Source organism: Chelon labrosus (assembly GCF_963514085.1).
Source record: "Chelon labrosus genome assembly, chromosome: 3".
Taxonomy (NCBI): Eukaryota; Metazoa; Chordata; class Actinopteri; order Mugiliformes; family Mugilidae; genus Chelon; species Chelon labrosus.
This window is the reverse complement of record NC_140339.1, coordinates 18,922,734-18,944,358: the sequence shown is the minus strand read 5'-3', so window position 1 is coordinate 18,944,358 and position 21,625 is coordinate 18,922,734. Positions and strand designations below refer to the sequence as shown.

The following is a 21,625-nucleotide window of genomic DNA, read 5'->3' as shown; positions in this document are numbered from 1 at the left end:
CGTTTACAGTCTTTATGATAAGCTAAGCTAAACTCTCCTGGCTCAGATTTTTGTATGAAATGGATACACATAGTATGTGATTGACTGATCTTCTCATCTAACTCTCTGCAAGAAACTAAATCTCTCAGATTTGGAACTTCTCCCAAGGTCCTGATGCAGTAAAATATTCCTCCAAAGGGATCTTTCAGTGTTTGAAGGAACTTTCTTCTTATTTTTTACAGGAGGCTCACATTGCCAGCTCATCACAATCCCAGCCAACACATTTAGAGTCCTGCCCTGTAAGCGGCGGTCCAACCTGGCACAGAGGAGGTGGCGTTACAGTGATAGCGCCAGCCAGTTCCTCTACGCCACCCCGGAGGGAAACTTGGTAGTGGTGGCTCAGTCCGACAGGATGGAGACCTACGAGTGCTGGTCAGAAGAAGAGGGCTTCCGCCAGCTGTTGGCTAACTACTGCGTGAAGGCAGAGCCCCGCCAAGAGAGCACAACTCTGATTGGCCACTCACGCACACCCCACATTACACGGGAGGAGACCATCATCCTGCCTGGCGAGTCCCGTTCTGAGCAGGTCCACACCAAGACGTACTGGAATGAACTGATCGTGGTGTGCGCTCTGCTGGCTTTCTCACTCATCGTGTTCTCCTTATTCGTGATCTACAGGAACCGCGATCATATGAAATCCATGCTGAAGCAGGGCGAGTGCACGAACATGCAGCAGAAGAAGCCAAGGATAGTGGGAAAGCCCACCGAGAGCTTACCCCTCAATGGCAACACCATCCCTGTTTCTACTTCTGATCACAAGGGCTACCAGACGTTAAATGACAACTACATCTGCAGCACGCCCACACACGAGTCATCACCAGACAACAGCAAGAGCTTCTCTGAGTCGTCCGACAAGCGGCCGCTAAACCTAAAGGAGAGCCATGTGGAATACTCGCCGACCTGCCCTCGGCCCAGAGTGAGGCTAGGCTCGGAGATCAAAGACTCTATCGTTTGAGAGCGCAGCATTCGCTAAACAATGACACCCTGCATCTCCATGAGGGATACAGGCCACCATGCAAAGGAGAGGAGACCCTGACATCCTCCTTCATCACAGCACATCTTTTATTTTAGCCATCCTAGTCCTGTGATCAGTGCGGAGGTCATTTTGTTTAACCATTTCCACTCCGAAGCCAGAGGTTGGTCCGGTTTACTGTGTAAGTCAGGAAGCGAAAGCAGCACAACACTCTGGTTTTAGCCAGGCTCACGAATCATGGCGGATGCTAAGAATAATTATAACACAGTCTTTATCTGAGTCATCCTCGTGGCCACTAACACCAAATGTGTGAGCACAGGGCTGGGCAAAAGAATAACAATAAAACAATAACCAGAAAACCCTGCTCCAGTATCAATATTTCTCCCAGCAGTACATTGTCTAGATGCCCATCCCATCATAACAACAGATATTCTGTGTTGATATTTTACCCAGCCCTGACAAGAGTAAACTTGCACATTACCTGCAGAAAGTGACCGCCACACTGCAGCTATTATGCACAAGCCACAGCTACACGGTGACGAAGAGTTCAGGTTTAGGAGAATATAATACATGTAATACATATCCCTTATGATTCACATATTCTGGGAGAAAGTCAGAAGCACATTTGTCCCCTTCTTGTGAATAAATTTCATGACTGCATGAGGATAAATGTGATGAAAGAAGAGGCAGAGCTGGAGAATAGTTGGAAACATTGGAGCCACAATGAAAAGGACTGCAGCATGATGAAAAATGCCTAAATACTGACGTTTACCTCCTGAATGTACGTTCTTGGAAGAAGGTCTGTTTCACACACACAAAATTGCACCGTGGACAATTTCCGAGCATTTCTGCCCATTTGAGACAGACTTGTTGGAAAGGGTTAACAAATGGACTGAGACGCAGACGCCCCGTTTTTCTGAGGCGAAGTGGGAAAACCTGACATAACAAACGCAGAAAGGCAAGGCAACGAAAGCGGGGACATCCACACCTCTACCATGTTCAGGGCAGCACCGAGATCATCACGTGCACTGTGCCAAATAACAAAGATAACTTGATTGTCTGATCTAAATGCAATAGTGCCATTCTGTCATGACCACTCCCATCTCATGCTTTGTGTTAGCATTGATCACTGTCAAAGAGCACATGGTGATGGACCCAGGGTTGGGTTTTACAAAACGTATTGTGGCACTAATAATAAACAAATGTGAACGCAAGGTTGCGAACTTCTCTAAGACTGTTAGTTCAAAGCAAACAAACTTTTACAAACTGTGTTGAGCAAAATAATTTACCTTCGTGTACAATTTGAACTGGGGCCAAAGGACATGACTTGGAGATCACTTGCCATGTGGTTGTCAGGTGAGACAATATTCCAGTGTTTATTGCTCCTTACTGAGGCATACAGGTGAAACTGCTCAGAGACAATGGAGTGTGACAGGCGCTGACAATACAAACCTTTTGGTTAGTTTAAGTGCTGATGAAAGAGTCGCAGAACAACTAATGTCGCTGTAGTGGAGATATTCAGTGGTCTCTCACCCAGACTGCAGCTGCACAATGTAGTGAGACAGATACGCAGAACGCCCCCCGCCCCCACCAGGTTACATGTCTTACATCCACGGCATTCACCAGTCAGAGGTCAACGTCACGTTAATGTGAAAGCACAAGTAATCAGGGTGTTGAATATTTACAGGTTTGCACATTTCAGTAAAGTTGGCGCATGTTCTAAGAAATGCAACTACTGAGACAGAATGTGTAGCTGCTAAGGAAAACGATTTTCGGAAATCAGTCATTACAGGGACCAGTGCAGCCATTGCGAACACTCTTGCGCCCACGTTGCTTCGACTTTTGAGACTTAACAAGCAGAATTTTCCAAAGACGCAGAAAGCCGATAGTGTTGAAGTGAATGACAAACGTTTGCCATAGGGACAACATGGCACCACATGTCTTAGAATACATCACCAAGTTCACTGTATTGATTGAGTAAGCCTACAGTATAATATACGTATTCCAGTATCGTACAGATCAACATTTTGCTATTTCTAACACTGAGCAGATGATGAAATGCTATGTAACTGCTACAAGTTGACAAAGTAACTGCACAGCATACCGCGCAACAGTGGTCAGTGTTTCCTTTTTAAGTTTTGTTGTGTATATAGAGTACCTGTGTTTAATATTGTGTGTTTTTAAGGGACCTTGTGCAAGATGTGTTGTAGAGATAGTCTTGAAACTAGAGTGAACACTGCTGATATTATTTTTTTTTTCCCATAGTGCTTTACTGCCTACTTCAGCATCCATTTCGTTGTGCTGTTAATTCAGCACCTGGGCTGTTTTTTATCAAGCACGTCAAAGCAGGAGAAATATTATTTTTTTAATTTTTTTGTGCCACACCGATTTGAAGTGACAGTTTGGCATAGAAAGACGCAGGCTTCTATGACCTGTAAGCTTGATAACACTTTCATGTCTGTATGCTAAATATGAAGCTATGATCAGCAGTTGGATGGCTTAGCTTAGCATTAAGACTGGAAGCAAAGTGAAACCGCTTGTCTGGCTTTGTCCAAAGGTAATCTGCACAGTAACTCCTGTTGGCGCCTTGAGGTTGCTTATCAACCAATATTATTGAGAATTTTGCTGCCTTCAAATGGAACATTTGAGCTTATGGTTATGACATGGTTAGTAGCGTATGTGCTCGGCGCTGAAGTGGTAACATCGACCTCTAGTTGTGAGAACACCCGCTGCTAGGCAACTTGTAGAAGCCACCCAGGCTAACAGTTTAGCAGCTAATGACCGGTGAAGCCTTTGGTAATATCAACCTCAAACATAATAATTCCATAAAAAAAAAACTATAACTAAATACTAAGAGAGTATCCAGGACTTATCCTGAAACCATGACCCCGTTTGAAGGCCCCATTGGATCATAATTCCTCCGTAAAAACGATAAAGGTTTTCTGTTGTAAACTTGACAGTCGCTTTTAAAAAGGTTTTGTTACCTTTGGACTAAAGCAGTCTAGCTTCTTCCTCTTTTTTTATAACCTAAGCAACTTATTGATAACCAAAGTAAATCAAATTTTTGGTGGAGTGCATTGATCCTCACACCTGCTTTTTTTTTTTTTTTTTTAAACAACAGAACGTCTCGCTAACCTGCTTTGAGGTGCTTGGTGGGTAAACTCACAGCATAAAATGCCTTTAGATATCAAATTCTGCCTTTAGCCATGTGCCACATTGTACACCACCCAGCAGTGAGCTAACCAACAGAAACATGGTGAATGACGCGATTGTAGCCCTCGCCGGGTATGCTTAACTCCACATCACGACACGGGTCCATGGTAGATTTACAGATTCACCCAAGTTACCATTAACTTTGCCTGCAAACAAGACTGGGAGCTGCTCAAAATCTTGTACCATTCTGCGGTCTTTGCTAATGTAAAAAGTGAAACTGAACTCATGGAAAACTGCTTCTCAAATTCAATATATAACAGTATATATATATACATATATAATAATAATAATATTACTTCTCAAAGTCATAAAGAAAATTTGATGTTACAGTTTTGCCTTACCAATTAATAATTACAGTGTCGTGACATGACGTGCTTTTTTGATGAGAAGCAAACCATAGTGGCATGGTAAATGTCATTTTGAGCAGCTACTCTGTAATGCAACATACTGTACTGGATATGAATGTAGCCAAGTATATATTTGTAGAACATCTACAGCAGTCTATTTTCCTAAAATGGCTTAAGTAGGCAATCCATTGCAACATCTCTTTTGTCATAACAACTGTCATAACAATGACACAGTACAGTAGTAAGTAATGGACCATCTGTGCTGCATGATGTAGTACTGCAGTACGATGCAAGCACAGCTCCAAATCCTCTGTATCGGCTCAACCGTGAGACACAGCGACAGCTCTGCCTCGGCATACTCGACAACACCATAAGCTTAGTTGACTGAATAATTATTAGACAAATGTGGTCTTGCCTGCATGATTTCTTTTTTTTTTTTTAGTTGTTGTGTACAAATAACATTGTGAACTGTATTTTTTGTATCATTGAGATTGTGACTGTTGTTTTTATTATATTGTACATAAAAAGCACTTTATTTTAATTTTTTTAAGATAAATGAATAAAATACATGTTTTGACACATGCACGCGTGGTTCAGTTCAGCTTTATCCTATGGATTGTTCTTAAAATCTATGTCCTGACCTGAATCACTGTGAGATGCTATGGACTTGTGGTCACGGATTCACCAATGTGGCAGCCCTAAAGCAGAAAAGAGTGGGACAAAATTCCACCCCAGCCACATCAGAGACTGATCTCCAGTTATCAGAAGTGTTTGGTTGCACTTTATCCTAATGGTGGTACAACATGCTGTTAAGATCAGGGGAAATTACTGTTTCATATATTGATTTAGGTATTAGATTAGATTATCTTTCTGGCTTCACAGACATAAAATTATTATTAAAAACATTAGCCAGTATTTTGTTTTACTCAACACACCTTTATTCTTTTTTATATTTAATTTGAAGTAGCTTCAGTATGAGATACACACAAAAATCAAATATATTAGAACAGGGTTGAATGTTTCTCTATTCTATTCTTTATATCCAATTACAGGCGGCACAGTGGCGAGGTGGTTAGCGCTGATGCCTCACAGCGAGAAGGTCCCAGTTTCGAATCCATGGGCCGACTGGGCCTTTCTGTGTGGAGTTTGCATGTTCTCCCTGTGAGGCATCAGTGCTAACCACCTCGGTGTTAGCCCTGCGATAGACTGGCGACCTGTCCAGGGTGTACCCCCGCCTCTCGCCCGATGACAGCTGGGATAGGCTCCAGCAGACCCCGCGACCCTTCACAGGAATAAGTGGGTACAGAAGATGAATGAATGAATATCCAATTACATACTCGAGATAATGACCTGGAATCACCTCTAGATCTCCTCTTTACCATTCTCAAACCAGACTTTGTTTCATTCTTGAGTCAGTAAAAGTATCATTACTGAAACTATATAAAATGACAGCTACCCTTGATGTTGAAATGACTTTATATTTGTCTGAAGATGAGAAAAATGTGACTTGAATACTGGATTAAAATGTCCACTTCAATAGATAATAATTGATATACACTGATCAACCATACCATTATGAGGTGAAGTGAATATTACTGATATTGTATTGTTATTGCACCCGTCAGTGAAAGGGATGTATTTGGACAAATTGGTCAAGTCAGAGTCAGTCAAGTCTCACTGATGCTAGTGAGGGGAGAAGGCTGGCCCTTGAGGTCTGATCCAACAGTTGAGGTACAGTAGCTCAACGTGCAGAAAAGGTTAATCCTGGTTGTGCTAGTATGATGAATGACCTTTTCTTTTACATCTTGTGGTTGGCCGGGTGTGGGGATGCACTATGGGAAAAAGGCAAGCCTGCAGAATCAGTGTGATACTTTGGGTGATGTTCCACTGAGAGACCTTGCCATTCATGTGGATGTTACTTTGACATGCACCTCCTACCTAAGAAGTGCTGCACCCTTTCATGGAAACAGTATTCCCTCGCTCAGACAGATAATGCTCTGCCACAAAGCAAAACGGTGTTGAGTTCAACGTGTTGACATGAGCTCCAAAATCCCAAGATTACAATCTAATCAAGCATCTGTAGGATGTGCTGGACAAAGTCCGATACATGGAGGCCCCACTTTGTAAACTGCAATACTTAAAGGATCTACTGGTAAATGGAGCCCATGTCTCCATAGGTCAGGGATGTTTTGAATGCAAAAGTGGGGCCTACACAACATTAGGCTGGTGGTCATATTGTTATGGCAGATCGGTGTATATATCACTTATAATCTCTTTCTGTGTGTTTTTATCTTTTCTCGATAACCTTGTCCGATCTAAGCGTGTCAGACACAACAGCCGTCTGCAGTTGACCTTTTGCTGCCCTTGTCCAGAATCTTAGCAGCCCTCGTTGCTAGGCAACATTAAAGGTAACTTCCACATTCTAAATTCTCTTCCATTGTTTGACCCGATGATGTCAACATATGGAATATGATGACACTGGATTAGTTAACCTATGAACAGCCACACAGGCAGGCGGATACACAGCTATTAGCGCGTTATCGGTATAGGCTAGTCAGTTAATTTCAGAACAGCTACACAAACTTAGAAGTATTTGCTCGTTTTCGACACATTTTTCTGGATTTAATTCAATCTTTCGAATGCGATGGCCTCTAACTAAGAGATTAGGTCTGGTAAGTCTCAGGGCTCTGGGAAACATCAAGGTAGGTGTGACTCTGTGCAAGATGATGCTAAAGAGTGGACAAACAAAATGAAAGCCAGTCAGGATGAAGAGTCCCCCAAGAAAAAGAAGAGGTGTGATAGTGATAGTAAGAGTTGTAATCTCTACAGCGTAACATTAAAGGGTACTAGTGTGAAAGGAAGTAAGCGAAAAGCTGTGGCTGATAAAGAAAGCACACGAACAATGATTAGGGATAATAGTAAGACTTGTTATCCGTGTAGCAAAACGTTAGAGGGTGCTAGTGTGAAGGGAAGAAAGCGAAAATCTGAGGGTGATTTAGATAGCCCACGAAAAAAGATTAAGGATGATAGTAAGAGTGGTAATCCCCGCAGCGATCCGTTAGTGTGTGCTAGCATGAAGGAAAGAAATCAGAAAGCTGGAGCTGATGTATGTAACCCACGAAAAAAGATTAGGGATGATAGTAAGAGTGGTAATCCGGGTAGCGATCCGTTAGAGGGTACTAGCAAACCGTTAGAAGGTGCTAGCGTGAAGGGAAGAAAGCGAAAATCTGAGGGTGATTTAGAAAGCCCACGAAAAAAGATTAGAGATGAAAGTAGGAGTGGTAATCCCTGCAGCGATCCGTTAGAGGGTGCTAGCATGAAGGAAAGAAATCAGAAAGCTGGAGTTGATGTAGGTTACCCACGAATAAAGCTTAGGGATGATAGTAAGAGTGGTAATCCGCGTAGCAATCCGTTAGAGGGTAGTAGCAAACCGTTAGAGGGTGCTAGCGTGAAGGGAATAAATCAGAAAGCTGGAGTTGATGTAGGTTACCCACGAAAAAAGATTATAGATGATAGTAAAAGTGGTATTCCGGGTAGCGATCTGTTAGAGGGTGCTAGCATACCATTAGAGGGTGCTAGCGTGAAGGGAAGAAAGCGAAAATCTGAGGGTGATTTAGAAAGCCCACGAAAAAAGATTAGAGATGATAGTAGGAGTGGTAATCCCTGCAGCGATCCGTTAGAGGGTACTGGCAAACCGTTGGAGGATGCTAGCATGAAGGAAAGTGGTAATCGGGGTAGCGTATCCCAAAGGACAATCGAGGGCCCCAACCCTGTTGTGATTAGCGGCACCTCTTCATCTTCTGTTAAGGAGGAAACATACGATGGGTACTTCCCCGTGAAAACCAGCCAAGGTAAGTTGATCAATTAGCTTCAACAACTAGTCCCACATTTCTAGGCATATTCTTCTTTCCCATGTCCTGATATACCATAAATATGAAGCTACAACCAGAAGCTTAATTTTGCACAAATACTAGAAACTGGAGATAGTCACGTGCATCTGTCTAAAGTTAACAACATCCACATATCATTGTCATTTATCGATGTGTTAATCAGTGCACTGGTGGGTGGATTTAGTTTCATTTGGACAAAGCTAGTGTATGTAGACGTTTATGTTCAAAGTGATATTAGGACGGACCAAGGGTTGGATATGGTATTGTACAATCTAAATGTATCCCAAACTTGACACTAATACATCCCTGTCTATGTGTTTGTGTGCAGCTGAATTTCAAGCTAAATATGTACAGCTCGGCATGCTTGGAGAAGGTGGTTTTGGATCTGTTTATGAAGGCCACAGAATAATAGACCTGCTACCAGTAAGTCTTACTCTCACATTCTCTCTCTCCTCCATACATGCACACGTTTCACATTTCACATCTTTTTTTCAAAAGGATAGAAAGTAACATGCTTGTGTTTCTGTCTTGCAGGTCGCGATTAAATATATTCCCCAAGGTTTTGTCAAGTCCTCACAGAAAGTAAGTGAATACATTTGAAATAGATGTTAGATGTGTTCATTGGCTATTGCTATTGCTAAGCCAGTGCAAGACAATATTATTGAAGCATTTCGTTCACATGTACAGACTGGTATGTAGTTTTTCATATTTTTTGTCTGCTTTCTTTCCTTCAGATTTGGAATGGAAAGAGGTACAAAGTCATCCATGAAGTGTACTTCATGGTTAAAGCAGCAGGTGGACCTAAATCATCTGGGAAATCTGCAGTTATCACCCTTTTTGACTGTTTTGATCTGGAAGACCACCTTATCCTGGTTATGGAAAAACCACGCCACTCCTCTGATCTCTTTGATTACCGAACTGAAAAAGGAGGCCGCCTGACAGAAGATGAAGCCAAGGTACTGAAGCTGTAATGTTAAATTAGTTGTATCTTTCTCATATGGTGACGCTGGTCATATATGGTCACACTGTATGGCAGCAGTTAACTCACCTGTGCCACTCTCTTCTAATGCAGGTTATCATGAAGCAGATGACAGATGCTGCCGTTGATATGCACTCGAAGGGAGTTTTTCACAGAGACATCAAGTTAGAAAACATCATCCTTGACCGTGATCCTCCTGGATCTCAAGTCCCACGGGTCCGGGTAACTGATTTTGGATGTGGCACCCTTGAAGAGATGGAACCTTATTATTGTTACAGCGGTAAGATATTATGTTCTGCTTCTTTGAAAAATACAGATTTCATCTTTAAGCAAGGCTTTAACAGCCCTTCTATCTTACTGACTTGCTTTGTCTGTCCCATTTTGTCTTTGTACTGTAGGTACCATCTCCTTAGCCCCTCCAGAGTGGTTTGAGGAAGGAGAATACTTGGCCAGACCCACAACAGTGTGGCACCTGGGAGCACTGCTGTTTGAACTGCTGGCTCGCCAACATTCATTCAATACAACCAAGTATCTTGTAGGGGAGATTAGCATCAACCCCATACTATCCACAAGTAAGATATACACATACACAGGCTTGGCATATAGGATGAAGAAGATGCTGAGGCATCATGTCTACATAACATGTTGTTTTCAGGTCATTTTAGACAGAAGAAATTTACTTAAGTTAGTTAACACCTGCAAGATATGGTTAATATTCATTAATTCCAAGAGACTTTCTTGCTTATCCATAATTTTTAAAAGGGTCATTTAAATAAATATATAAAAGATTCGATTTTAGACTTCAACATACTCTAAATAATCGAGAGACATCACTGTCAACAGTTCTAAATGGGACTGCTTTCTGCCACAGAGGTATTCCCATAATAAACTGTTGTCATTGGAGTCTGTGGATACTGAGGGTAAAATTATAGTAAGACAGAAAAAATATTGTTTTAAACAGAACAGAAATGGAATGGAGAGAAAAGGCAGGATATTTCTGTGACTCCAAAATCACCACTAAATTAACCCTTATTCTCTGCTGCTCTCTGCTTCTCTGCCCAAACCCTAAACCTCTTACTTTCCAGAATGCAAGGATTTTTTAGGACAATGTCTGGTGGTAGACCCAAACCATCGTGTCACCTTGGAAGACCTGAAGCATCATCCCTGGCTCACAGAATAAGCGTAAGACCATTGTGGGGAGCATGGTTCCTGACTCCTACACCACACTCCCCACAATCCTGCCCCTTTATTTGCACCTTACATTCCCACATTCAAAAGCCGTATTCCCCCTGCAACTCCTTGCCTCCCCCCCAGTCATCTGTGGAGAGGAGATCTCTCTTAGAAATACCTCTCCCAAGGTTTCTTCCTTTTACCTTAAGATTTCTGGGGAGTTTTTCCTTGTCTTCTAAGAGAGCTAGGGCTGGGTTAGGAGTTGCAAAGCTTCTTTTTCTTCCATTTTATTTCAATTTAATTTAATTTAGTTAGATTTAATTTAATTCTGTTTAATTTAGTTAGAATTAATTTAATTTAGTTAGATTTAATTTGTGTCTTCGTGGGTTCTCTCCGGGTACTCCGGCTTCCTCCCACCGTCCAAAGACATGCATGTTAGGTTAATTGGTGATTCTAAATTGGTGTGAATGGGAGTGTGAATAGGTTTAATTCCGTGTAATTCAATTCAGTTTAATTTAATTTAGTTTAGCTTAGTTTAATTCAGTTTAATTTAGTTTAGTTTAGCTTAGTTTAATTCAGTTTAATTTAATTTAGTTTAGCTTAGTTTAATTTAGTTAGATTTAATTTAGTTAAGCTTAGTTTAATTTAGTTAGCTTTAATTTAATTTAGTTTAATTTCATTCAGTTAGATTTAATTCCATGTAATTTAATTCAATTTAATTTAAATAAAGTTTAATCAGCCAATTGCTTTTTTATTGTATGAGTCTTTCCAGAGTTTAACAGTCTTTGTGTGGCTGCACACTAAATTTCACTTGTGACGACAGTAAATGTTGGTTTTTCAAAATACATTGCTTCTTAAGCCCTGTACTTTATTAGGGAAGTGCAGTGGATATAATGGAATATATGCTACTGACTTAATTTGTTGAATTAAAAGCCCACTTTTCTCTCTTCTGCTCTTACAGAAATGAGGATAACGCATAATGCATATAGATTTTCTATATATTCCTAAATTGTAAAAAAATACTATTTCACTATTTATAGTACTATTTCATATTTAATTATTATTGACTGAAAACAAGTTTGGTGAGAATTGGATGAATGCTAGGAGGAGTTTATTTTGGTTTGAGGTGTAATTTTTTCAAAATAGCGGGAAACAATGGCAGGCGGAAATGGGTGTGGCCTAGTCTATTATAACCAGGGATATGTAAGGAATTAGAGGGAGAAAGAATTTTGTTTCTAGGGCGCACGGTTCTCGAGATATGAGCCAAAGCGTAAATTGGCTTATTATAGCACCACCTAGGTGTATGCATGAGTATTGACACCTTGGCAAAGTGAAATGCTAGGACTTTTACCAGGTTACCAGGTTTGATGCCTTTCACCCTTGCAGTTTGTCCTGGGCAAACACTTTTAGCTAAGCAGAAGAAACAGAAGAAAAAAAAATCGCAACAAAATCAATAGGGATCCTACAATGAGGTAAAAACCATTAAGGGTGATACATTTTGAAGCAAAAGAACATTTCTAATCTTAAACAATAAATTGCAGACTTGCAACTTGAATGGTTATTACTTTGTATTTGGACACATGATGGATTAATTCAGGAACTACGTTTATGGTCAATTTTAGTTTGCTAAAGGCTAATCCCTTTTCCATGAATCAATCTACTCAGTTTAAATGTGTCAGTAAAAAGTCAGAAGGAAATAACTTCAAGTAGTGCAAAACAACTTGAAAAGTAGATGAGACATTTTTAACTTCAAAATACCTGTTCAGTATATTCAGACCTGACATTAACATGTGTCTCCAAATGGTTAGACCAGGGTGATGCGCCTTCAAATGCCGTATTCTTCTGACCTAATCTTTATAAAGTCTATGGTAGCCACAGGGTGTGTGGAAGCTTGCTAGTTTTGGTACAGTCTATGGTAGGCTACTGTAAACTGCCTGAGATAATATCATGCGGCGGGCTGTGATACGCCCAACACTGCCAAAAATCAGTGAAGAAGAAGGAAGAAGAACCACTTGAGATCAGATAGGCCTTTATCCAATCTAATGTCGGAGACTCACAAGTTGAAAGACAGTTTTTAATGTCCAATAGTCAAATAATTATAAATAATAATTTGTCTGTGAAACATTAGTTAAACAATTTGAATGAAGCACTGCTCAAGTCACGCTGTGCAGCGTTACGTACCACTTTGATTTTCCTCTACATTTTCTCAGCGTTGAGAGATATCTTATAATGATGGATTCACTTTGTACCCAAAGCAGGTACAAATGCAATGTGTCAGACTGCTTTCTGTGTTCACATAAATTGACCTGTATGGGAGTAGGGACTGAATTCAGTAGTAATCTTCGTCATGGTTATCATTTCATTCATTTTATTGAAAGAAACAACCATGACTTTAATGAGTGAAATTTAATAACCCCACAGTGGGGGATTATGTCTTGATGAGAGCTTTTCATCTTTTGATTGTCTTAATTTGTTGAGAGATCTCTGATTTAAAGGCTACCTCGACATGGACAGAACATTGAAAAGGTTAGTATTCTAGTTTATGAGCAGTGTTAATTTTGACCGCCATTTTTGTTTTAGTCTATTTAATCTATATTTCGTCAGTAGGTTTGACTACCTACCTCGACATGGACAAAATATTCTGCAGGAAAAGTCTACCCTGACAGAACAGTACACTGTGAATTAATCTCACCTCACTGATGTTCCAACACCCCTGCTGTGACAGAGATCAGCTGCTAGTAGGAATAATAGACCTGGCCCTGTGAAGGCACTGATGGTCACGTGGAGAGAACGTGAGTGTAGCCCAAGCTCACTGTGACCAGATAGAAGACTCATCTGACATGTATACTCAGAATGATAATTTAAAAAAAAGATTTTTTTTTTGTTTTGTTTTTTACAAGAGTCTGCCTTCTTCTGTTTTCTCTGAATCTCAAATTATTGTCCCTCTTTTGATGCCCTGTGACAGATCCCATTTACTTTCAACACCAGCAGCTCATATGCTGTCACCGACCATTTGATAAGGAGCAAAGATGGTAATTTGTCATTCATTATTGACAAATGACTACGCTGTGAAAAATGCCTTTTGTTTGCCGGAGCCTTGAAAACAATTACAGTCGGCCAGCATTTCGGCTGTGATTGCTTCACATATTTCACGGTGACGCTTGGTCGACGATGAAATTGAAAAGCAGATTTACTTTTCACAGTCAATGACAGGAACTGGAAGATCTTTTAAATCAATCCAGACCCGACTTCCCAGGTCACACTCCACCGCACTCCCTCCTCAAAACTGGCTGTTCACATAATAGGTCATATTATTGAATTTGAACACAGCCTGTAATAAACTCCACTCTAAAGAACAACTTCACTGAGAAAAGTATGCTTTCGTATTAGCCTATATACAGAAGGACAGACAGAGCGCCGCTTAAAAGATTTTACACCCAGTTCCTTCCAATATCATTTCTATTGGATTAAGGTCAGGACGTTGATTTGGCAATTCCAAAACATTCATTTTGTTCTTCTTGAACCCATTGTTGTAGAACGACTTCAGTTCCCGGACAGATATCCTTACATTTTCTTTTACAATACACTGGTATAATTCAGAATTCATTGGTTCATCAATGATAGCACCGGTTCACTCACAGCGATTAGCCTGGACCTGACCCTCCAAGCCTCCTGTACACAAAGAAAAGGACCCGCCGGTATCGCTGCTGTGCCAGTCACAAGGCCGCATGTTACATGCTGGCTCTGTCAGGTTCCCAGTGAATGACCAAGAGTCTACTCAGCCCCCTGCTGACTAAGATCCCAGACACAAGGACACACGCTGCAATATTATTTGCAAAGAAGATACCTTTGTAAAAATAATAATAATAATAATAATAATAATAAATAAATGAAAAAACAACAACACTGCAAGTGTTTGCAAGATACTGCCAGCTAAAACACTGCAGCTTCTATCCACAACAGACAACTACTGAGCCCATTATATTATTACGCCAAGTGTATGGACATTGCTATGAGACAAACAAATATGATCTCCGGACCCCACGTGACTTTTGTTGTTGACGCCGCCATATTGGCAGGAAAAATGAATGGAGCCAGCGCTGATTTCAGGCCGTCAGAGTTTACTGTGCACTTTAAAGAGATAGAAATTGACCAGTACAAGGCAAAACTCGACAGATTAGATACCACGGACCATTATCATGCCCCAGTGTGACTTTTTTCGAGCACTGAAACAGCCAGCTCGGACAATGTTCCTGACCTGCAGTATCCGGATATAACTACCTCATTAACTTTCCTTCGTTCTACTCCGGAGAGTCACTGAAAGCATACAAGAGCATGGAGGGGTACAAATGGATGCAGTCAGGCTTCGTGATACACATCCAGCTTTGGAGTTTGTCGGCTAAAAACAGTGTTGTCATCACTGGAAGGGTAAGTGTCTCTTCGCCACAGATACATAACGGCAGCATAATGGAACTAGCTAATCACGAAAAGAAACCTGTTGGACATTGTGTTAAAAACATGCAAAATAAACAAGACATTACACTTGGAAACCGATGGATTCTGTACCTGATATAAAGTGATCGCCACACAAGCGAAATCCGTTTCTTGAGGGATCCCACCGCTCCATTTTTGCATACAACTGGTACTAGGACAAGTTAGTTGCTCACAGTTGTCAACCGAATAGTCATTAGCGAAGCTTACTTTCCTGCCAATATGGCGGCGTGGTATGCAAACTTTTTTTGCACAAAACCCCACTTTTATCAAGGCTTCCATCAGTAGTTTTTTTAAAATAAAATTTGCCTTAACTCAGTCCTAGCAACATGCTTTAATCCGATTCTTCCATTTTGGTAGCCGTAAGCCGAGCTCTGCCGTGTGCGTTAGTGTAATCGGTGTACCAGGAAATCGTGCACTGACAAAAGTTAATTTTTTTTAAGTTAAAAAAAAATGAACGCATTTAATCGCAGTTAAAATTTTTAACGCGTTAATTTTTTTTGTAATTAATTAATCGTAATTAACGCGTTAAAGTCCCACCCCTAATTATTATATATGGGGAGATATGTACATCAAAGCAGCCATTTAATAAGGCGTCTGCACCTAAGAGTAACACAGTTTAAACCCTTCGCTCCTCATACAGTCATTATCTAAATTAAGGTTCACAACAGTATCTCTGCATAAGCACAGATGAAACACTGTTCACCCTCAAAATACCAACACAGGAGGAGTACTTGTCTGAGGCTATATTTTTCAATCACGTGATTACTGTGAAAATCTTTTTTTTTTTTTTTTTTTGTTTATGTAGAAACTTGTATGCACACGTTCTCAGGGTAAAATAATGTTGTATCTGAGTATCTGCTAAGCGAATGAGTCTGACAGTGTTTGCAGACTTTTGGTTTTATCAGGTTGTTGCTTCAGACCCCTTTTCACACAGACACAACGGCCATCACTCTCATTTGAGACAGTAAAAAGTCTGGAAATGAAACAGCTTTCCTGCACTGTCTCCCTGGATCTAAAATGTACACCCAACATAGATGGCGTCATCAAAAACGCCTAGAGGATGTACTCTGTTCTCTGCACATCCATCGCCGTCTAGTTTGGATCTGTGTTAGGAGGGTGGTCGAGCAAATTCCTTGTGTGTGTATACGTGGCAAAATAAAGACGATTCTACATCTTTACTTTCTGCACACTTGGTTAGTTTTGAATGAACAAAACTGGAATTTTCCCTTTCAGTCTACAACCAATGATGCATTAAGACAAATTGAAAACTTGATGTAGTTGGATAGATTGTTCTTGTTAAATATGAAGCTGCAGTTAGGGAATGGTCAGTGCAGCTACTTTAATACATATTCAGCCGTTCGTAAAAACCCATTTTCTCTTTGCCAGCATGGGTTACCAAGTATGCATTGATGGAGAATAAAAAAGCCAAAATCCATTTAACTAAAAGTGTTGTTGAAATACTTTCTGTAGCGACTGTGTCTTAAGTACACTGAGCCATTAGATACTCTCAAGAATTAAATCCAAATCACAGCACCAGTCTGGATGGGTGGAGAAAGTGGTTCTTGGATCACTTGCAGCCTAGGTGACAACCGTAAATGGAGTATAAACAGTGGGTTGCAGTGTTGGCTGAAGACCTTGTAATTACAGTGCAGCACATCTGGGGCAGGTGCTGTGCAGCAGTTCTCAGGGAGAAAAGTAGGTGAGAGATTATAAATCTTCAAGTCTAAACTCAGCCAATGTTCCTGCCCTACTGAGCTGTAGGCCTTGTGCTTCACTGACAACTAGATCACATCAAAACACGACCAAACCTGCCAATGTATGTCCTCTGAAGCTCCATGAATACTGTCTGTTTAAAAGACAGGATTAAAAAACAAAAAACACGCTGCCATGTCACCATGTCATTTCAGTCCCAGATCTTTTGGGGTATCTATTTGACATGTATTGTTAATTATCTTATTATTAATGTTAATTATCGTATGTCCTCTAAATTTGAGGCTAGAGAAGTGAAAACTTAAAAGTAAAGCTAAACTTGTTCTTTGCTGCAGTTGACTTTAAACAGTGTTCGCAGCCCAAGCAGCCGTATCGTTGTCCATCTTTTCCCAGCTTTGTACTTTAACACTGTACTGTATAGATTACTGTAAACACCTTAAATGAAACACCCACCTTTTGTTAGCAGCCCTACTACAGCAATTAATTTATTCCCTGCTTCCATCTATCAAAATAACTCAGCAGAAGTAAGCCAGAGATTTGAGTTTTGAGAAATTGAGCTGACTCCGGCCTTGCTTTGAATTCTGCGTCTTCCATTACCACTCAGCTCCTCCTCTTGGTCAGCTTTAAGAAAACCTGACAGAGCCCTCAGTACGTCTGATAGGCCTTATGCTTGAATTTATGTGAGATCTAGGCAAAGCTGCCAGCAGACCACTGTGGATGACAGCAGATAAGGTTTGAATTTTCTCGACTTTAAGCAGCCTGCTGATGCTGCATTTGCCCCTCATCACTATTCGCCCCCTCGCCTGCTCTCCTGCTATCTGGAGATGGAAAAAAGCTAAACTGGTGACTTAATTATACGCCCTGTAATCTGAGAACTGAGGACACAAACTCACAGGATTTTCAGACACACGGCTTACCAACTGTAAATAGCTTGAGCTGTAGCTTACCGGCTTGATAAAAACTATAAAATGAAATATCAGCAATGTGAAATCTACGTTGCTTGGGTTTCCTATAATGTAACCGCAACAATTGAGTGGGTTATATTCATACAAAATCTTTGACATATAAAATTTCTCACTGATTGTTAACTCTACAATGTTTGTTCATAGTAAGGAGGCCTGGCTTAAGGAATGAGTACACAATTTACCTTACTAGTTGAAGAAATGAAAATAATGTGGTGTTTGCTTCCACCTAGTGGTCATTCTGGCTTTTACACCATTACGCTGCGGGTATTCTTCATTTACAGTAAATTAACACTGATGCAGACAGAACACTGGACTCTTTAACCTCAAGTTATGTGGACAGAATGTAATGTGTTTTTATTTATAGAAGCTAAGAGTTTAATAAAGAGCTCTTGTGTACTGTTGATATCTTGGATAGTTCCATATAAAGTGGTGACAATAAATACACTTGTATGCTACTAAGAATAGACACACCCGCACCAGAGATTTAGAGAAGTTGGTTAAATTACATAGATCCAGCATGACCTTGTGGCTTAGCGGTGTACACTGCTGAAGGATAAACTCTGACAGGTTGGCTAGTATTACCCTGAGTAGACATTTTGTGCATGGTAGGATTTTAAATCAAGACAGAGACTTGAGCAGTAATAACCGTCTCAAAAAGAACAGGTTTTGAGCACAATGATATGAATAACACCTCACGTTAGTAGTCTTGTAATAACCATTTTCTGTTCAACATGTCAAAAGCTATTGTTATGCAGCGTATCGGTCCAGTAAACACATTTAATGTAACTTATGTGCAGAGATGGATAAACAGGTTTTTCATCTTCCATTGCTCCACATTCGCAAAGCTAATGCGTTTGTGGTTTCACCATAATTCTGTCTTAAAATGAAAATTATTCAAATACCAGAATACACAGAGAAACGGCGAGTTGTAGTTTATTTCCAAATTAACCGACATAACTCTTTAGCACATTCTTAAAACAGCACCTGAATGTGACACCACTGATAAAAGGTTGACATTTGTCGTATCGCTCATATAGCTGAAGAAAAGCTTGAGAGAAAATGCTGCGTTGACCGTCTGTCAACACTAACGTAATAATAATTCAAGCAAGCATGAACTAAAAAGATACACTTTATTTGAAACCAGCAGGGGACATTTTTGTACAAAAATACACAACTGTTACGCAGATGCTTTGTGTCGAGAATTGTTCATCTTTATCCTGCTGGTTACACCACTGGTGCTCCACTGCATGCAGCACCAACGTGGGACAACCACTAACCTGCTCAGACATAATTTCACCGAGTAAAATAACAAATCCAACAAGCAATGTCATTTGCCATAGGGAAGAATGTGGGATCCTGGATTCTTGAGTCTAGACAGAAATGACAGATCCTTTCTCATAAATATCAGGAAGAATGCTGAACGTGGGATGTTCTTGGAACACTGACTCTAATTCATCTCCGACTTCTTTACTTGGACTTTGTGCTTCCTGGCTTCCCTCCTTCATCCGCCTTTTTCTGCTTTTGCTGCATTATCTCGGCATCCCTTGAGGAGAAAAGGGACATTGCAAGAGGGAACAGACTTTGTTAGGAGAGGGCAAACTGTAAAACATGTTGGAACACATTATGACCTAAAAGCACACTCATGTGTTTGTAATGCATTTATTTTTCTGTGTCTAATCAACAGATATATGTTGCTGTGTATGGCCAAAGATGAGTGAAATAGTCTCCAGAGGCCTATATTCAAGTCATGAGTAAACATACTGGGTATAGCGCTGAAGAAGTTTGTGTGCATCCCATCTTCTCCAAATAACTTCTTACCTCTGCTTCCGAGCAGCAGCAGACAGCCCATCATCACCCCTCTTCCCTTTAGTGGTTTCATTCTGCTTTTTGGCATGCTTCTGTCGCGCAAGCTCACGTTGGTTTCCTCCTGCATGTCAGGAAAAAGACAACGTACACAGAAGTCAGACACATCTGGTGTGCGAGCAGAACCGTAAACACCCTTGTTACTGAAAACTACAAAAAGGTCTAAACAGCATCAACAACATATGGGTATTTATGTTTTTCTTGTGCCTAGATACCAAAATATACAAATTAAAAAGTCTGCCCGTGTTGTCCATGACGTATAACGGCAGAAATAAAAAATAAAAAAATGGTGCAGAACTAGAAATCCGCCGACGTGGCAGAGAGGCGCTCTGGAGCAGATTCAAAAACCAGAACAACAGCAGAGAGGGCAGCAAAGCATCCTCCAACATAATAATACGAGATGTCGAGCACAAGATGCGAGGCCCGAGCAACATTTGCAGGAATAAAAATAATCGCTGGTCACCGCGTTGACGTCCTGTTTGATCCAGGCAGTGTTGATGTCCAAATACCCGTCTTTTAGTCCTGCTAAAGAGTCTCCAAACAAGGCCAGGGCTTGGACTAACAGCCGGACAACAAACAACCCACTGGCCCACCGGTGCGTACAACGCACTTTACGTAACACACCGTGTTATTGACACTAAGCCCGTGTTCGCCATTCACACCGATCAAAGCCAGTACAGCTGTCGGGGTGTGTCAGGTTTGTCACTCAACAGCGACAATACCGACATGAACTCCGTTAAAAAAAAAAATGTTGCGTCTATTTCAGCAAATAGACGCAACCCAGATCGGCCATTGCTAATGGGTGGCGAAAACAACGAGCACAAACCACATGCAATCGAGTGAAGTTCATTAATGCCTTACAGTCGAAATATATGTCGATACCCACTGGTCATTTTAGTAATCGATGCTTCTCTCGCCCGAAATCCAAATAAGCTCAGCCACAGGGCCGCTGGCTCCCTTCTCGTCTCTCCAGTCGCTGTTTCTGCTTCTTTTGGTTGCTACCAAATGTGCGCGAGACTTCCGCACGAGAACTAGAACATTCCGTCTAACCACATTGGACTGCGCATGCGCATGCGTGCGGAGCGTATACTCATTATTTAAACACCTGGCGCAGGCATAGTTTTCATCTCCTCTACCACCGTTCAGTCAGACCCTAGTATATACAGTCAATGGTCAGACCTCGTATGCACTCGTGTCTCTTACGTTGCGGACGCGCAAGACCTGTACAAACGTAACTGGCACTAAAGGTAAAGTCAAAATGTTTCTAAAAATGTACTCATTCACATGTGATATCAGCCTTTATACAAGGAGGAGGAAACAGAGACAAAATACACACACTTACCAGTTCATTAGGTTCTCAAAACAAACGCATTCTAATATAACAGTCCTGTAATAAACCTTCATGAAGGTTACGGTATTCAGCATTTGTTTAAAGTAACTGAAAGCTGGTTTCATTTTTGAGGCTGTGGTTTAAGAAATAAGAAATAAGAAAAACCTTTATTTGTCCTGCATTGGGGAAAATGAAGTTTAGAACAGCATACAGAAAAAAAATAACAAGAGCAAAAAGAGTAGCGTATAAAAGATAAATACTATTTAATTGTATTGTGTTGTACTGACATATCTATTATTTTCATAACCATATTTAAGTCAGTGGTCCTGGGCTAAACAACAGCAACACTTCAGGTTTTAAATCCAGTTCATGTGGGAACAAGAAGACTCAGATGAGTTCTTGTTCTCCGTGTCACTGAAGGTTGTTCTTTACTGTATGTTTATGTTGTGTGTTTGGGCTCATTGTCCTGCTGCTAAATGAATTTTAGACCAGCCAGATGGCTACATGATTGTTCTCCATTATGGATCTAAAAAAACACCTCCTCCTTACGTTTTTAATGTTCATTTAACAAGATGAGACACAAGCGTTTCTCAGAGATAAGCTTATTGTAAAATAGCCAGCAGGTGGCAGGCTCTGATCAAGTAAATTAGGA

General features: G+C 40.7%; 3 protein-coding genes across 3 annotated transcripts in view; 2 read left to right on the top strand and 1 right to left on the bottom strand.

Annotated features, from left to right (window-relative positions):
• LOC311485648 (semaphorin-4B-like) overlaps window positions 1-5,397 on the top strand; it is a 45,816-nt gene extending 40,419 nt beyond the window's left edge. Inside the window, exon 15 of the mRNA XM_084541207.1 lies at window positions 222-5,397. Coding sequence (XP_084397333.1) covers window positions 222-994 — 773 coding nt within the window. The 3' untranslated portion in view covers window positions 995-5,397. The remainder of the gene's footprint in view (window positions 1-221) is intronic.
• A 3,833-nt stretch (window positions 5,398-9,230) lies between these two features.
• Window positions 9,231-10,621, top strand: LOC311486134 (serine/threonine-protein kinase pim-2-like; the record flags this gene model as incomplete). The annotated part of the gene is made up of 4 exons (XM_084541896.1): window positions 9,231-9,418; window positions 9,535-9,721; window positions 9,840-10,013; window positions 10,527-10,621. The coding sequence occupies exons 1-4, from the start codon at window positions 9,242-9,244 to the stop codon at window positions 10,619-10,621; spliced, it is 633 nt and encodes a 210-aa protein (XP_084398022.1). The 5' UTR covers window positions 9,231-9,241.
• An 8,270-nt stretch (window positions 10,622-18,891) lies between these two features.
• On the bottom strand, window positions 18,892-20,687 carry serf2b (small EDRK-rich factor 2b). The gene is made up of 3 exons (XM_084541712.1): window positions 20,530-20,687; window positions 19,599-19,707; window positions 18,892-19,323 (listed from the first exon to the last, which is right to left on the bottom strand). Exons 1-3 carry the CDS (start codon window positions 20,534-20,536, stop codon window positions 19,248-19,250), a joined length of 192 nt encoding a protein of 63 aa, XP_084397838.1. The 5' UTR covers window positions 20,537-20,687; the 3' UTR covers window positions 18,892-19,247.
• Between the last annotated feature and the right edge of the window lie 938 nt (window positions 20,688-21,625).